Genomic DNA, 15,984 nt, shown 5'->3' on the forward strand with positions numbered 1-15,984 from the left:
ATTTTAAAATTAGTTCAGAAATACTTCAAGACGGTGGACCTTCACTGAACCCACGACGCAAACACACAATCGCAATCACACCCCGGATACTGGTGTGAGTCATACTACACATCAGCTGTAAGTTATACTAGTGAAATCTAGTGAATAATTCCTGTAAATCCATTTCAGGAGGTCATGCAAACTGTGGTGTCTCTTTACTCACCAAGAACACGAGCCACCAGAGAGAGAATAACGGTCATGATGACGAAGGTCCAGTTCCAGCGGTGCGGCCCGGCCACTGTCGACACTCCCAAGAAGATAAAGATGAGCGTGTCGCTCACGCTGCTCCACATCTTCAAGAAGTACTTGATGGTGGTGTGGGATTTATGGGATATGTTGGCCTCCACGTAGGGACGCGTGACGGCACCACACGCTATTAGCCTGGAAGCAGAATAATCGCCTACATTATTGATCTGATCGGATAAACCAGGACAGCTTAAAAAGGCATTTTGGTCAGCCAGTTTGGGCTGCGTGAAATGGCCAAAAAAAGATTATCACAGTATTTTTTTCCATTTCATTCAATATTGATGTTTATCACAATATTCATTTCATACCATTAATGGGGAATGAAATGCATTCCATGTTTGTTAGACCTTGAGAATGAACGTAAACATAACTTGTTTGTTAATAATACAGCATTTACTACAAAATTCAAAATGGCCGACACCCAAAATGGCCGATATGGAAAAATTGGATATAATTAGACTCGGCTGCCCCGAATCTGACGAGACCACTTATATAATTTTCAGGCAAACCATTCAGAAGATTTAAGCAAAAAAGGCAATTTTTCATATCTCCTGACCAGTCAGGTTGCGCTGTGCCGAAACGCTACATGTAGCCTCAGGTCATGCTTGGGATGACATGTACCAAGTTTGGTCTGAATACATTAAAGCGTTGTGGACATATAGCCTTGCATTCAATTTGGCATGCTCTTCGTCAAATTCATTTGCGCATTATTTGAGAACAGTTGGGTTTATCAAAAACCTTTTGATAACTTTTTGCCAGTTTTGATGGAAAATTATGTCATAGGATGCAATCAAATCATCTTAAGCCAAGGAATAAGAGGAAAAAATTATTTTGTTCTAATTATGGTTCAAAAGTTATTAGCATAAATGTAAGTGAAACTTTAGACAGTTGGTGGTGCTAGTGGGATTGAGTTAGAGGCTCCAAATTTGCAGTGGGAAACGTTTGGACTGTCCTCTATCTGTGTGCCAAATTTCACAGCTTTTTACCGTACAGTTCTATGGGCTGCTATAGACTTCCAGAGCGGAAGAAGATGCAGAAGAACAATAATAAGAAAACTAACGGAGGGGGATCACGTGACGCTTCGTATGTGATGGCTGCCGATCTTTAGTGCTCCTAGCACGCTCCCTCATTTATCAATATTTAACAGGTTAAAGTTTACAACAGTCTAAACACACCTTTAAACAAGATGAATGCCAACAAGAAGGCTGCATCCTCACTCGCAAAAACCCCAACTGGAAAACGGATGAAATCTTCAACGTGCAGTGAAGACATGGCGGACGCCATTTCTCTGGCATTAACGAAACAAGATACGTTGGAAGAAGTTGTCCGGAATGCAGTGCATATTGCGATGCAAGATGTGACACAGCGCATGCAGTCACTGACTGCCGAATTTCAAATCACAGATGGCCGTCGTGCGCGGGCTTATCGACAAAGTGGACAATATCCAACGTGAGACGAGAGGCCTGAAACAAGACGTAGTCGGCTGCAAATCAGACGTGTCTAAACTTCAAGCAAAGCTGGCAGAATTGGAAGATCGAGAAAGAAGCAATAACATTCGAATTGTTGGTCTTGCACCAAACCATGAGGGAGGCGACGTGATATGCTTCCTCACAGAAATGCTTCCAAAGTGGATCCCCTCACTCTTAAACAGGCTGATAGAGATCGAACGAGCCCACCGCATCTATGGAAAAAAAAAAGCTCAGAGTATCCAGATACCATCAGTTATCCTAATTATGAATCAGATAACTTACCTAGGGATATTTATACGGCACTCTCTAAAAGAAATTGTACATATTAATTATGATAAAGTCTTTCAGATTAATAGGACACTTCCTGCATCACTGCAATCTAGAGTCTCGACTGTGAAGATGAATATATTACCTAGGGTTAATTTTCTTAGTGCCATGATTCCTTTGCCACCTCTTTTAAAATGGTGGAAAAGACTTGACTCTTTAATTCGCACTTTTCTTTGGAATGGCAAACAACCAAAGTTCAAATTGGCGATGTTGCAACGTACTAAAATGGAGGGAGGTCTCTCCCTTCCCAATTTTGAGTTATATGGCTTCCTGTTAATCATCGTATAGATTTTAAAATCTTGCTAATTACTTACAAAGCACTAAATGGTTTAGCCCCCCAGTACCTGAGTGAGCTCTTAACGCATTGTAGTCCTTCACGTCTATTGAGATCTCAGAATTCAGCCCAGTTGATAATACCTAGAATATCAAAATCAACCACAGACGGTAGATCCTTCTCCTATTTAGCACCTAAACTCTGGAACTCTGGAATCTTCCTAGCATTGTTCGGGAAGCAGACACACTCTGTCAGTTTAAATCTAGATTAAAAACGCATCTCTTTAACCTGGCATACACATAACACATTATCAATTTATGTTTTCAAATCCGTTAAAGGATTGTTAGGCTGCATAAATTAGGTCAGCCGGAACCGGGAACACTTCCTGTAACACCAGATGTACTGGTTACATCAGAAGAAAAATGGCATCTTAGCTAATATTAGTCTCTGTTTATCCCAAGGTTTACCGTAGTCAGCCGGATCCGGGCCGTATCCAGGTGAGATCGAGGACCTGCGCCTTGACACGACCACAACGCAGCCCTGAAGTGTCAGCAGAGATTGAGTCAACTAGATCATCCACTCTGAAGGCCTCATCGACACGACAGCCAGTGGCACAGCTCCTCAACAAACCATCCATACCGGCGTGATAAATACGATCCTCAACTGGATGGAACTGGAATAAATACTTTGACTGTTGCGATCCCATCGGACTTATTATGATTCAGGCAGCTATCATAAAGCACTGTTCGCTGTTGGCCAGAGGAGAACTGGCCCCCCGACTAAGCCTGGTTTCTCCCAAGGTTTTTTTTTCTCCATTTTAACACCTGTTTGCCACCTGATGTCACCTGTTGGAGTTTGGGTTCCTTGCCGCTGTTGCCTTTGGCTTGCTTAGTTGGGGACACTTGACATTTGATATTCAACAGTGTTTTGATCTGCCTGCATTGACACCATTGTGTGCGAACTGAACTGAGCTGGATGATGACATCACTGTTTACTCCAGTGCTGATGTAGATAAATTAACTAAATTAATAACTATTGATTCTTACATCGGAATGAATCAATACTGAATTTACTTAAGATGGATAATGACACCATTTTCTTTAAGAGCTGCTGTGCAGCCAAAATTATATACCAGTTATCACTGTAAAGCTGCTTTGACACAATCTGCATTGTAAAAAACGCTGTATAAATGAAGGTGACTTGACTTGAATTGACTATATCATAAAGCATTCCAACTGCGAGCAGTCAAGTCATGGTTTGACTCTATGGCTTCCACACCTTGCAGAGAAATGGAAGCAGCAATTGTCACTTTTTTCTGGACTCTCTTTAAAGTATTGCAAACAATCATTCGGTCCTATTGTAACAAACACCATTAACACTGTCATAGCAGTGGAGAAATTATTAAGTTACAATAACAAATGGCACCTACAGACTCCCTTATGGCGTAATAGGAATATTAAATGTGGTTCTGATCCATTCACATCAGAACAGTGGTCAAAGCAGGGAATAAAGACTCTTGCTGACATATGGAATGATAATGGGATGTTTAGCTTTCAAAATATAGTTGCATCTTTTAATGTACTGGCATCATCCTTTTTTTTTTGTTTTTGCAACTGCGTTCAGCCCTCAGAGCATATGGAATCCCATTGCTCTCGAAACACATCCAGTTCACAGTTGGCTCTTTAATCCTTCTCAACAAAGGGTAGTATCAGCTGTCTATCCTCACCTTCTTGAAGTTAAGCAAAAACAATTACCACTGCACACAATTTGGATAAGGGAGCTATGTGTAGACCAGATTGATTGGGAGACGGTATGGAAAAATATTTTCTGTGCATCAAAAAATCCAAACCATCAATTAATTCATTCAAATTTTGTCATAGATTGTACTGGACACCAAAGAAACGCTTCCTCATTAAATTATCTGCAAATCCCTACTGTAGTTTTTGTCCCTACAAACAAGAGGGAACATTCATGCATATGGTCTGGGAATGTGAGAAGGTTTATGAGTTTTGGGAAAAGATTTCATTAATACTGTCTGATATGATAGGAAAAGAGATACCAGTGCAACCAGTTGTGTTCCTTCTAAACAGTGACTCCAATTTAGGTTTAGGTTTCAATTTAGAGCTACAAAGAAAGATTTGGCTGGCAGGACTAACCTCTGCCAAAAAGATAATTGCACAAAGATGGCTCTCTCCCAGTACTTTATCTGTGCGACACTGGCTATTTCAGTTTCATGATAATAGTAATGTTAGAACTTTCAACGGCCAGAATACATAAAGCCAGAGCCTCAACCCTTGAGGCTTGGAAAGATGAGTTGACAGAAAAGCTTCAGGATGGTAGAATCTAATTTTGTGATATGGTTTGGACTCTCAAACCTCTGATGATCTTTATGTTACTCTACTTATCCTAAGTTTCTCATATTGCAGAGAGTACTATTTGTTTGTTTATTTGTTTTTTTATTATAATTATTGTTTATTTTATTTATTATGCAGGTGTATATGTGTATGTTATTTTGTTTTGATTGCAATTTTATGGCAAGAATCAGTGGCCTGGACCTTTTGGCCCCCCCAACGATATCATTGTCCATCATGATGTTTTACTGTAAACATCGCCAACTGCCTATTTAGGGGACATCGCCCAACCCTAGTCATAATTCCAATTTATCGCCCCCTACAGGCAGTTGAACTCTGGGGTCCAAGTGTGGTTGAATTTTGACAGGACCTTGAATTTTGCCCCACACCAGCAATTTGCATAACTTTCAATAATTCATCGAAATACATTAGCATACGCCCTTGAAAGAGAACATCTCAATTACCCCTCATTTATCTCAATGTGTGAGGAACTAATTGCACCTACAGTCAAAAGTGTTAAAGTCAACTGTGGGGTCATGACAACTTACAATGATCTTAACTGACTCAGTTCAGAGCAACCACAGTATTATGGAGGTGCTAACTATCGCCACCTGTTAAATGTATGACCTGCTATAATACACAGTTAAACTTAGGCAGTTCATGTGAACGCTAACTGATTGGGATCACGTTATCAGGGGTTGATCATTTTAACTCCTGTGCTAGTGAGGAGGCTCCTCCTCCTCTGTCATTAGTTCCTCTTTCTGTGACAACATTTCCTGTGCCCACACTGAGGCGTGCCTTTAGGAGTACCGTTTTGCACAATAGGATATTTCACAGCTCAAAAACAAAAGAAATGTGCCGTTTAGAGCAATAAGAGCAATACGCCATTCAAGGCTGAAAGTACCCTTTTTAGTCATGTCAAAGCAAATGCATGAATAAATATCAAAGTCCTGTACCTCAAAGAGTAGATAGTGGCATTAGCAATGCTAATGTCATTCCCAGATATACGGTAGGTTTCTGAAACACCCAATGGTGCAACTTTGATACATCATCAGTGATAAATGATGTATCCAAGTTGCACCATTGGGTATTTCAGAAACTGCAGTATATCTGGGAATGACATTAGTATTGCTAGTGCCATTCCCAGATAAATAAACTGGTATGTAAGTCACTTTGGATGAAAGCATCTGCCAAATAAACCATTTCGGTGTTTGCAAACAGCGATGATGTGTTTTGTGGGCGGAGCCTATCTGTTGGCAGAAAATGACAGTCCATGGAAGCCACAGAATAAAATAATAAAAAAGGTCATTTTGAGTTTATACCTCACAATTCTGAATTTCTGAATTCACAAAGACTGAATTTATTTGATCAAAAATACAGAAAAAGTGTAATATTGTGAAATATTATTACGATTTCAAATAACTGTTTTCTTTGTGAATAAATTGTAAGATGTCATTTATTTCTGTGATCAAAGTAGGGCTGTGCGATATGACGATATATATCGTTACCACGAAATAAAATGTCTATCATTAGAGATTTTGCTATATCGTAGTACAAATATATTGCACTATTGACACTTCAGAGTGATGAAATGCATGACTGAGAATATAAAAAGCGGGACGTGCTTGATGTTACAAGAGTTATAAGCGCAATATATCCTAAAAAGGAACTCGGTGCAGCGCTCGTGCTGACTGGCACACTGCCAAAGTGCGCGCATGAAACCTGCCTCTCTCAGAAGGCGATCGCGAATTAGACACGTGCTCGATGTTAAAGTGTATTAAGCACAACAAGTAGGGGTGGGCGATATACTGGTTGACACGATTAGCCGGTAGAAATTTGTCAACTGGTAGAGATTTTGGACGATCATCTCTGTCACGAAAGTTTATAATTTGCATGAGTTTTTAAGCATTGCGGTTAAAAAACAAGTGGTTTTAAACTGTTTAAGTGCAATTAGCAGCGAAAGACACCTTATTTCAGCATATGCATGTGCTCTCTGAGAGACTGTTTCTCAGCACCGTCTGAGAGACGCGCAACATGAAGCCGTTGCTCATAGAGGACTGAACTGAGTGCTTTTTGTCTTAAGTGAAGGTACAGTTGAGAAAGACAAGGCTCGAGCTAATGGATCGGTGCAGTCAGTCTTAAAGGGACAGCATCCAAATTTACCTGCTGTCATTATTAATGCTAATCAAACAACAAAAAAGAGAGGAAATCTTTCACTGCTTGCTTTTGTAACTTTAATAAGAATAAATGTATATTTAATTTACACAGTAAAGACTATGCATTGTTTTTTATACCTTTGATTACTTAATACATTTTCTAGTGCTTGAAGTTTTTTCATGTAGCCTAGGTCTATTTCGTCTGTCTTTGTTCTACTGTAGTTTGTTTTCTTTGCTCTTTCTTTATCACAGTTTATTTGTCTTCAGTAAGCTTGAGAGTTTTTTAGGCTAGTATTAATTTTTTTAATTATATTGAAATTGATAATTATGAAATTTTAATGATATGGAAAATTTTGATATCATAAAAATCTTATTTAAAGCAAAAATAACTATATCGTGATATATATTGTTATCGTGATATAAAATTACTCATATCGTGATATAAGATTTTGGTCATATCGCCCAGCCCTAGATCAAAGCTGAATTTTTAGCATCATTACTCCAGTCTTCAGTGTCACATGATCCTTCAGAAATCATTCTAATTTGCTGCTCAAGAAACATTTCTTATAATTATCAATGTTGAAAACAGTTGTGCTGATTAATATTTTTTGTGGAAACTGATTCATTTTTTTCCAGGATTCTTTGATGAATAGAAAGTTCAAAAGAACAGCATTATTTTAAAATAAATAATTTGTAACATTATATATGTTATCAGTTTAAAGCATCCTTGCTGAACAAAAGTATTAATTACTTTCAAAAGGAAAAAAATTCTTACTGCCCCCAAAAATATGAACAGTTAAATAATTATTACCTATACTGCCCAGCCCTATTCAAAACTATCCATTTTTAATCGTTTTGTTGTAATAGGCGGAAAGGTGTTGCTAACTTTGAGACACACAGTGAATTACTGCTCCGTCTCTAGGCCTGTCTGAGCCTCAGACTCTTTCTATCATCCACTCAACCGTCACCAGGTCATAACCGAGAGCCATCTTCAGCACAGAAGTATTGACCGAGCTCTGACAGCCTTTTACTTACGAGCCGTGAAGACGCAGTGAATCCAAACGTCTTCAGACTATATATCAAGTGTCGGCGACAAGCTGTTAAATCACTGGATGCTTTCAAACTGGAGAAATAGCAACCCTGACCCTGTTTCATCTGGCCCTGTTTATTGATTTTATCATTTAGTCAGAAACAGAAAAAGCTCTTGTGCAATTCTGGATTCTCCTGCAAAAGGCACCCAACACCTGCAGCTAAATTTAAATATTAAAAAATTAAACGCTTAAAACAACATGAAATATTAACATTTACATTCTCAATGCATGTTCCTGGCGCATTATGCATGATTAATCTGTGCATGTTATTTCAAATGAAAATTTCAATTTTCCAGCAAAATGTAATAACTTCACGGTAATAAAAAGGAAAATAAAAGTATTAATTTTGCAAAATTCTTCAATTATAACATGAATTCAGCTGTATTCATGCTGCATCAGCTACTGATACTCATAGGCCGATTTTTATAGGACGATTTTTGATCAATTTAAAACCAACAGCATGTCAGATGCAGCATGAGAACAGTGACATAATAAACAGATAAATCAACTGCGTGAAGGCACTGAGTTGTACAATGTCTGCTGCATTCAACATTTTTCCCTGGTTAAAATAATTAAATAGTTGCCAAAAAAAAAAGAAAGAAATCTGTACAAAATATAGTTTGTCAGCATATATAGTCTGATAGCAAAAATAACCTCTGAAGGTTTTGTTTTGTTTTCTTACTTTGTGCCTCTCTTATAATGTTGGCCTGTTGAATGTCAAATGGATCCAATCCATGTTTTGATGATACAGCAATAAACTAGTATACCTCAATGCATGTGTTTTTGAACTTTGCTAATCTATTTGCTTTCTCTAATCTTTATCTAGTAATCTATTTTAAATGATAAATGGACTTCAAATAAGTGAGCAAGTGACAATATCGATATTGGAATTGGCCAATAGTTGTTTGCTAAAATCGGTATCTGCCCCCCCCAAAAAAAAATCCTGTCGGTGCATCCCTAGTCATTATTCAGCTCAATTTAGTACAATGTTGATTCAGTTTAGTTCATCAATTACGAAACTAACTCAATTCAACACTCTACAGAAGTGGTAACTTACGCCATGATGCCGGACAGATGGAACACCTCCGCGGACAGATAAGCCATGTAGCTGTAGAGGAAGACAAACAGAGGCTCGATGACACGAGTGTGTGAGGTGAACCGTGAAGTGAAGGCCGCCAGGATGCCGTAGATGGCGCCCACCACGATACCACCCAACGACACCACCAGGAAACACACGATACCCAGAAACACATCTGTGACAGTGATCGTACCCACACTGGAGTACTCCTCAAACAGATGATAGAGCACCTACAGAGAAGAACAACAGGAAGTGTGCATTAGAAATTAGCACAATACAGAGCATAAGAACCATGTGATGTGATATGATGTGATGAGTCATATGATATGATGAGTGATATGAGTGATGTGATATAGTGTGATATGATGTGTGATGTGCTGTGAATTAATAGTAACATTTTAAAATAAGGTTCCATTTGTTAACTACATTAGTTAACATGAACTAACAACAAAACAAAAATCTAAAGCATTTATTAATCTTAATAAATATCAGAAGTTCTGTTAATATCTGCTAGTATCAGTTAATATTATTTAATGGACCTGAGCTAACATGAACTAACAATTAACAGTTGTATTTTCATTAAATCAAGCGTAGTGTTTGTTCTGGCAGCTCACATCAGTCAAGCTCGCATCAGCTGATCCACATCTACCTATAGGAATACAATGCCTATCACAGCATCCCTGTATATAAGGTCCATTCAGTATTATCAGCAGCTTTATCGTGTTGCTCAGGAGCTAATTACCCTCCCTCATCCCCAGCTCCTCCTCTCATCCAGTCAGGACTTGGCCTTCTGATAGTCCTCTTCAAATCAGACTAACTTTTCTTGAATTATGTTGTTACATTAAATTATTGAACATTAATATCTGCAACACATTTATGTTGGTTCAGTTCTGTTTACCCTAGGGGGTATCACTGCTTCCCCTGCTCTTATTTATGCCAGGCTGCAAGGATGGGCAAGGACTTCTTGCCCAGAACAGAACCATACGACTAATAATCAAAACTATATGCTAATTGTAATCATCTTTGACGATAGTGGTCCTGACAGAACTAGCATTGTAACAGATGTACTGCTCAGTGTTAATGTTAGTTTATACATTTAACTATTCATATAACTATTTATTGACCTTACTGTAAAGTGTTGCCATTTAGTTCATTAGAGAGATGTTAGTTACATAGATATTTGCCACTTAGTTAGTTTAGTACTTTTGCTGTGATTTCATGGGCTTCTAGCTTAATATAAGAATATCTGTAAACAAACATCCACATTTAGTATTCCTTGTCTTATGCTGAGCTACACAGCATTAGACTCCTTATGAAATGAAATACATTCAATAGTATCGGTAAACATTCATTCAATAAACTCAGTAAACATTGATTTACCGCTTCCCAGCTGAGATTAGTGGAGAAGGACTTACCTGAAATCATGTTTGACTTCTTTCATTGATCACATTCTAAGCGTAATTTGTTTCATAGACCACTTGAGACAGAAGCTCATTCAAAGCATGAGGTCAAACCGTTGAGGAAAAACAGTTAAGGTAATGGAAATGACACGCCTCTTCAATAGGGCTCAATCACCTGATAAATTGAGCTGTGAGAGTGAACAAGGGTGCAGTGAATTCTCACAGAGAGAGAAGGACTAGAGCGATGCCATATATCATACAGAGACTAGTGGCTGAATGATATGAGTTTACAATAGCTGTTCAGTGTACTCACCACAGTGACGGCATCATTGAGTAAAGACTCTCCAAACACCAGGATGTGGAGCAGCTCATTAATGTGGATCTCCTCAAACACAGCCAGCACGGCCACAGGGTCTACGGCTGAGATGATGGACCCAAACAGCAGGCACGACAGGAGGTCCACATGCAAGTGTTGAAGGCCCTCCAGCTGGCACACCCCGTACAGTAGACCACCAACGAAGAAGGCATTCCAAAGGGTCCCCACCACCGCAAACATGAGAATGGTGCCCAGGTTCTCAGTGAAGGGTCGTATGGGCAGGAAATAGCCGGCATCGAGGATGATGGGAGGCAGCAGGTAGAGGAAGAATATCTTGGATTCCAGCGCCGGAGGAGACTCGCCTACCAGCTTCATAAGACCACCGACCAGCAGGCCCACCACGATTAGCAGACAGCTCTCCGGTACGATAGAGGACACACGAGGGATCAGGTGGAACCCTAAAAGAGGAAGAAGAACAAGACAGGAGAACAGCGGTCATTGATAATTAATATAATTAGCGATGCACTGAAATTAATTTTTACAGAAACCGAAATTAATGTTTTCATTTAGTTGAAAACTGAAACCGAAAATAAAGTTTATTTAATAATAAATTAATAAATGAAATTTAATCAGCACTAAAATAAAAACTGAGTCAATTAAATGGCACAAGTTTTATATCAACTTTTTAATTATATATTTTTTTTTTTCTCCAATTCATTGTTGAAATATAAACATTTAAATGGTGGCTATAATAAAAACTCATAAAAGATTTATTCAGAAATACATTAAATAATGAAGACATAACTAACAGGTTAAGAAAAATATAACGAATATGTATTTTAGTGCATATATTTATTAAAATTCTCCTCTCTAAAGTTATTTTTTCTAGCTAACTAACGATCTATGGCCACTGAATGGCCGAAACCGAAAGTAATTATTTTCCCTATCACACATTTTTTGTGTAATTAATTGTGATTAATCACACCTAATATTAAAGTTTTTAATGTAATATAATATGATATAATATAATATATTATAATAATAGGGTTGAATCCTAATTTTTATGCTATGTTTAACAGGTTTAAAATATACTATACAGTGTAGCAACAATTTTTTGCAATAGGCTTTTATGAATCAACAAAGTAAAGAAGTGAACTGGTAGATATGTTATGTTCAGTAAATATGATGATTTATGCAGTTTATAGTCTTACAGTTTATAGGCGCGTGGGTCCTGTTCGGTGTACATTAATTAGCATGTGGATATAAATTCTTCCTCTCCTCCTCATGTAAATTTGATTTTATGATAATCAAATTTTTAATGGCTTACTCATGGCCATAATTAAAGGAAATATCCATGTGGCCTAACCCAATAAAATCACTTTATTTTCTGTGTAGAGCTGCAGCTCTGTTGCACAGCAGTGTGAAAACTCAATGTGATCCTGCTGTTGCAGTTGAAGCTTTGCTGACTTGTGAAACAGTTGTGAACCTCAGAGTAGCAGAATAGTGTTAAGAGCGTCAAAGCATCATGACAGGGTCGCAGTTGCAAAAAAACCCGTCACAATTCGTTCATAATGCCAGTCAAACTGTTTTCTTGAGAGCCGAAAACACAAACAAATGATTGACTTCTAGTCTATCATCTTTAGTTTGTCCTAAGCGTTTGTTTTAACTGTAAGGGTATTATCACTAAAGCTTTTTTTAACTAAAGGGGTTTGTTGCAGCTGGCTTCAGGTATTTAGAGTGACAGTTTTGACAGCTGAAGACAAACACAGAGCTTAACTCATGGAAAGTCACACAGCATACCTCAGTGAGAACGAGATACACGAGGAGTTCGTTAAAGGACACATACACATACTCTCTGGGAAACCCACACAAACACATCATCTGTGCTCATCCAGTGACTGATACATAAACACAGTTCAATCAATCTGACCGGTGCTTTGGTGGTCAAACATGTGACAAAGACTACATCTGTCTATGGAACAGTAATGCATTAGAGGTTTATTTAAAGACTGATGTCATCTTCACTTCAACTGAATTAAGTAATTACAGTTTTCTACGTAACCATAGACGCAGCTCTGTGTGACACGACAGCACAGTCAGCAGATAAAAGACCATGAAGAAGAGCTGAATTAAAACCTCCTCAAGCCTGAAAGGCTCTACCAGGAAGTAATGAAAAACCGAAGTCATTATAGGAAGACCTGTTTCATCCAGCTGAACCCTTGTGTAGCTGGTATACACTACAGTAGCTATGGAGGAAATGAGTCTGTTTCTCCACTGACAACCATTCAAAAGCAGCAAATAAATAAATAAATAAATAAACCTTTTTTAGGATCTTGTGCAATGAGATATTTTGACAAGTTAAAGTAGTTCAAACCCATTTTTGTTACATTAAAAAAAAAAATAAAAAAAAAAATCATAAAATAAATTCCAATAATACAAATAATAAAATAAAATAAAATATTTTAATATATGGATCATCAAAAAATAATAATAATAAAAAAAAAAAACTAAATACAGTGGTGGTCAGAATTATTGGCACCCTTGGTAAATATGATCAAAGATGACGATAAAAATAAATCTGCATTGTTTATCCTTTTGATCTTTAATTCATAAAATTAGCAAAACTCTAACCTTTCATTGAAGGAAAAGAATTGAAAGTGGGGGGAAAATCAATTTTGAAATAAATGTTTTTCTCCAAAACACGTTGGCCACAATTATTGGCACCCTTTTATTCAATACTTTTTGCAACCTCCTTTTCCCCTATAATGCCTGATGAGTTTGGAGAACACCTGACAAGAGACCAGAGACCATTCCTTCATGCAGAATCTCTCCAGATCCTTCAGATTCCCAGATCCATGCTGGTGCTTCTTCTCTTCAGTTCACTCCACTCATCTTCTTTAGGGTTCAGGTCAGGGGACTGGGACGGCCATGGCAGAAGCTTCATTTTGTGCTCAGTGACACATTTTTGTGTTTGGTTTTGATGTTTGTTTTGGATCATTGTCCCGATGGAAGATCCAACCACGGCCCATTATTAGATTTCTAACAGAAGCGGTCAGGTTTAGATTTTTTATCTGTTGGTATTTGATAGAATCCATGATACCATGTATCTGAACAAGATGTCCAGGACCTCCAGCAGAAAAACAGGCCCACAGCATTAAAGATCCAGAAGTATATTTAACCGCGGACATGGGGTACTTTTTATCCATGTGTACACCAAACTCATCTGGTGGGTTTGCTGCCAAAAAGCTCTTGTTTTAGTTTCATCTGACCATAGAAGCCGGTCCCGTTTGAAGTTCCAGTCTTGTCTGACAACTGAATATGCTGGAGATTGTTTCTGGATGAGAGCAGAGGATTTTCCTTGAAACCCTCCCGAACAACTTGTGGGGATATAGGTGCTGTTTGATAATTTTTTTTTAGGCTTTCTGAGACTGAAGACTCAACTAATCTCAGCAATTCTCCAGCTGTGATCCTTGGAGAGTCTTTGTCCACTCAAACTCTCCTCCTCACCGCGCATTAGGACGATTTAGACACACGTCCTCTTCCAGGCAGATTTGTAACATCTTTAGTTGATTGGAGCTTCTTAATTATTGCCCTGATAGTGGAAATGGGGATTTTCAATGCTTTAGCTATTTTCTTACAGCCACTTTCTATTTTGTGAAGCTCAACAATCTTTTGCTGCACATCAGAACTATATTCTTTGGTTTTACTCATTGTGATGAATGATTACAGGAATTTGGCCTTTCTGTTTCCTGATGTTTATACTTCTGTGGAACAGGAAGTCATGGCTGGACAATTTCATGTTTATGATCACCCTGGTGTGCTAAAAAAATGTAAATATGAATGGGAATATACTTCAGAGATATTTTACTCAAAAAAAAAATTCTAGGGGTGCCAATAATTGTGGTCAACGTGTTTTGGAGAAAAACATTTATTTCATAATGTGATTTTCCCCCCACTTTCAATTCTTTTCCTTCAATGAAAGGTTAGATTTTTGCTAATTTTATGAATTAAAAATCAAAAGCATAAACAACGCAGATTTATTTTTATAGTCATCTTTAATCATATTTACCAAGGGTGCCAATAATTATGACCACCACTGTAAGTTTAGTTTAATTGGATTATCAAAAAATAATAAATACATGAATAAATTAACTTTTGCTTGGTTTCATTGGATTATCAAAATTAAAATAAAACATTATAAATACAAAAAAAATACTAAAAATACTAAAAATCACTACCGTTTAGTATCATCAAATAAATAAATACATAATTTAACTAAATTAATTCAGTTTAGTTTTATTGCATCATCAAAACAAAAATATATAAACAAATAAATAAATAAATAAAGTTACTGTTACCACGATACTCGTACTGTGATAAGGTTGTGCTCAATGGATCATCAAAAAATAATAATAAAAAAAAGTAAATAAATACATAGACTTTAATTAATTGGAAATATAATAAATAAACAAACAAATAAATAAAAAAAAAAATGAAAAAAAAAAAATCAAATCAATAACTTTTACTTAGTTTCACTGGGTTATTAAAATTAAAAGAAATAAAAATAAAAACTAAACTATCAAAAAATAATAAAAATAAATAAATAACTTTTGCTTGGTTTCACTGGGTTATCAAAATTAAAATATAATAAACAAATACTAAAAACCACTACAGTTGAGTTTCGCTGGATCATCAAATAAATAAACATAATTAAATTAATTAATTCAGTTTAGTTTTATTGCATCATCAAAACAAAAATATATAAACAAATAAATAAATAATATAAATAAAGACTTTGAGGCAAAAATATCTATATTGTGATACTGTTACTGTGATAAGGTTGTGTTCATCCGGCCCATCCCTAGATCAGTGTTATATAAAAACACTCAAAATAGCGGAGCCAGAATCCCTTTGCTATTATGAGGTCATTTAACCTTCACGCTGGCATCATGCCCGTTGTGAGGCCCCTCAGGTGCCAAACAATGTGCCCCCGGGAGAGGCTGTGAATTATTCAGAGTCTTGAGGCATATGGGCATATGGGCACGTGTCGAGAGACAAGAAAACAGCATGAGGCCTGATAGTGTCAACATGTTACCTGCGTTCAGTGCACCAAACACACACTGAGCACATCCAATTAAAACCGGTCATTAGCACATAACAAATGTCAACATCTCGTCGCTACAAACATGAAGCCTTCATACAAGCTGTGATAAATATCTCATTGACTTCACATGTTT

At 37.2% G+C, this 15,984-nt stretch overlaps 1 protein-coding gene across 1 annotated transcript in view; it reads right to left on the reverse strand.

The window, feature by feature from the left end:
• The window catches only part of slc9a1a (solute carrier family 9 member A1a), a 46,302-nt gene that overhangs the window by 17,438 nt on the left and 12,880 nt on the right, over positions 1 to 15,984 (reverse strand). The window contains exons 2-4 of the mRNA XM_051865340.1: positions 10,745 to 11,205; positions 9,011 to 9,261; positions 203 to 420 (exon numbers count right to left, since the gene is read on the reverse strand). Coding sequence (XP_051721300.1) covers positions 203 to 420; positions 9,011 to 9,261; positions 10,745 to 11,205 — 930 coding nt within the window. The remainder of the gene's footprint in view (positions 1 to 202; positions 421 to 9,010; positions 9,262 to 10,744; positions 11,206 to 15,984) is intronic.

Source organism: Ctenopharyngodon idella, chromosome 16 (assembly GCF_019924925.1).
Source record: "Ctenopharyngodon idella isolate HZGC_01 chromosome 16, HZGC01, whole genome shotgun sequence".
Lineage (NCBI taxonomy): Eukaryota > Metazoa > Chordata > Actinopteri > Cypriniformes > Xenocyprididae > Ctenopharyngodon > Ctenopharyngodon idella.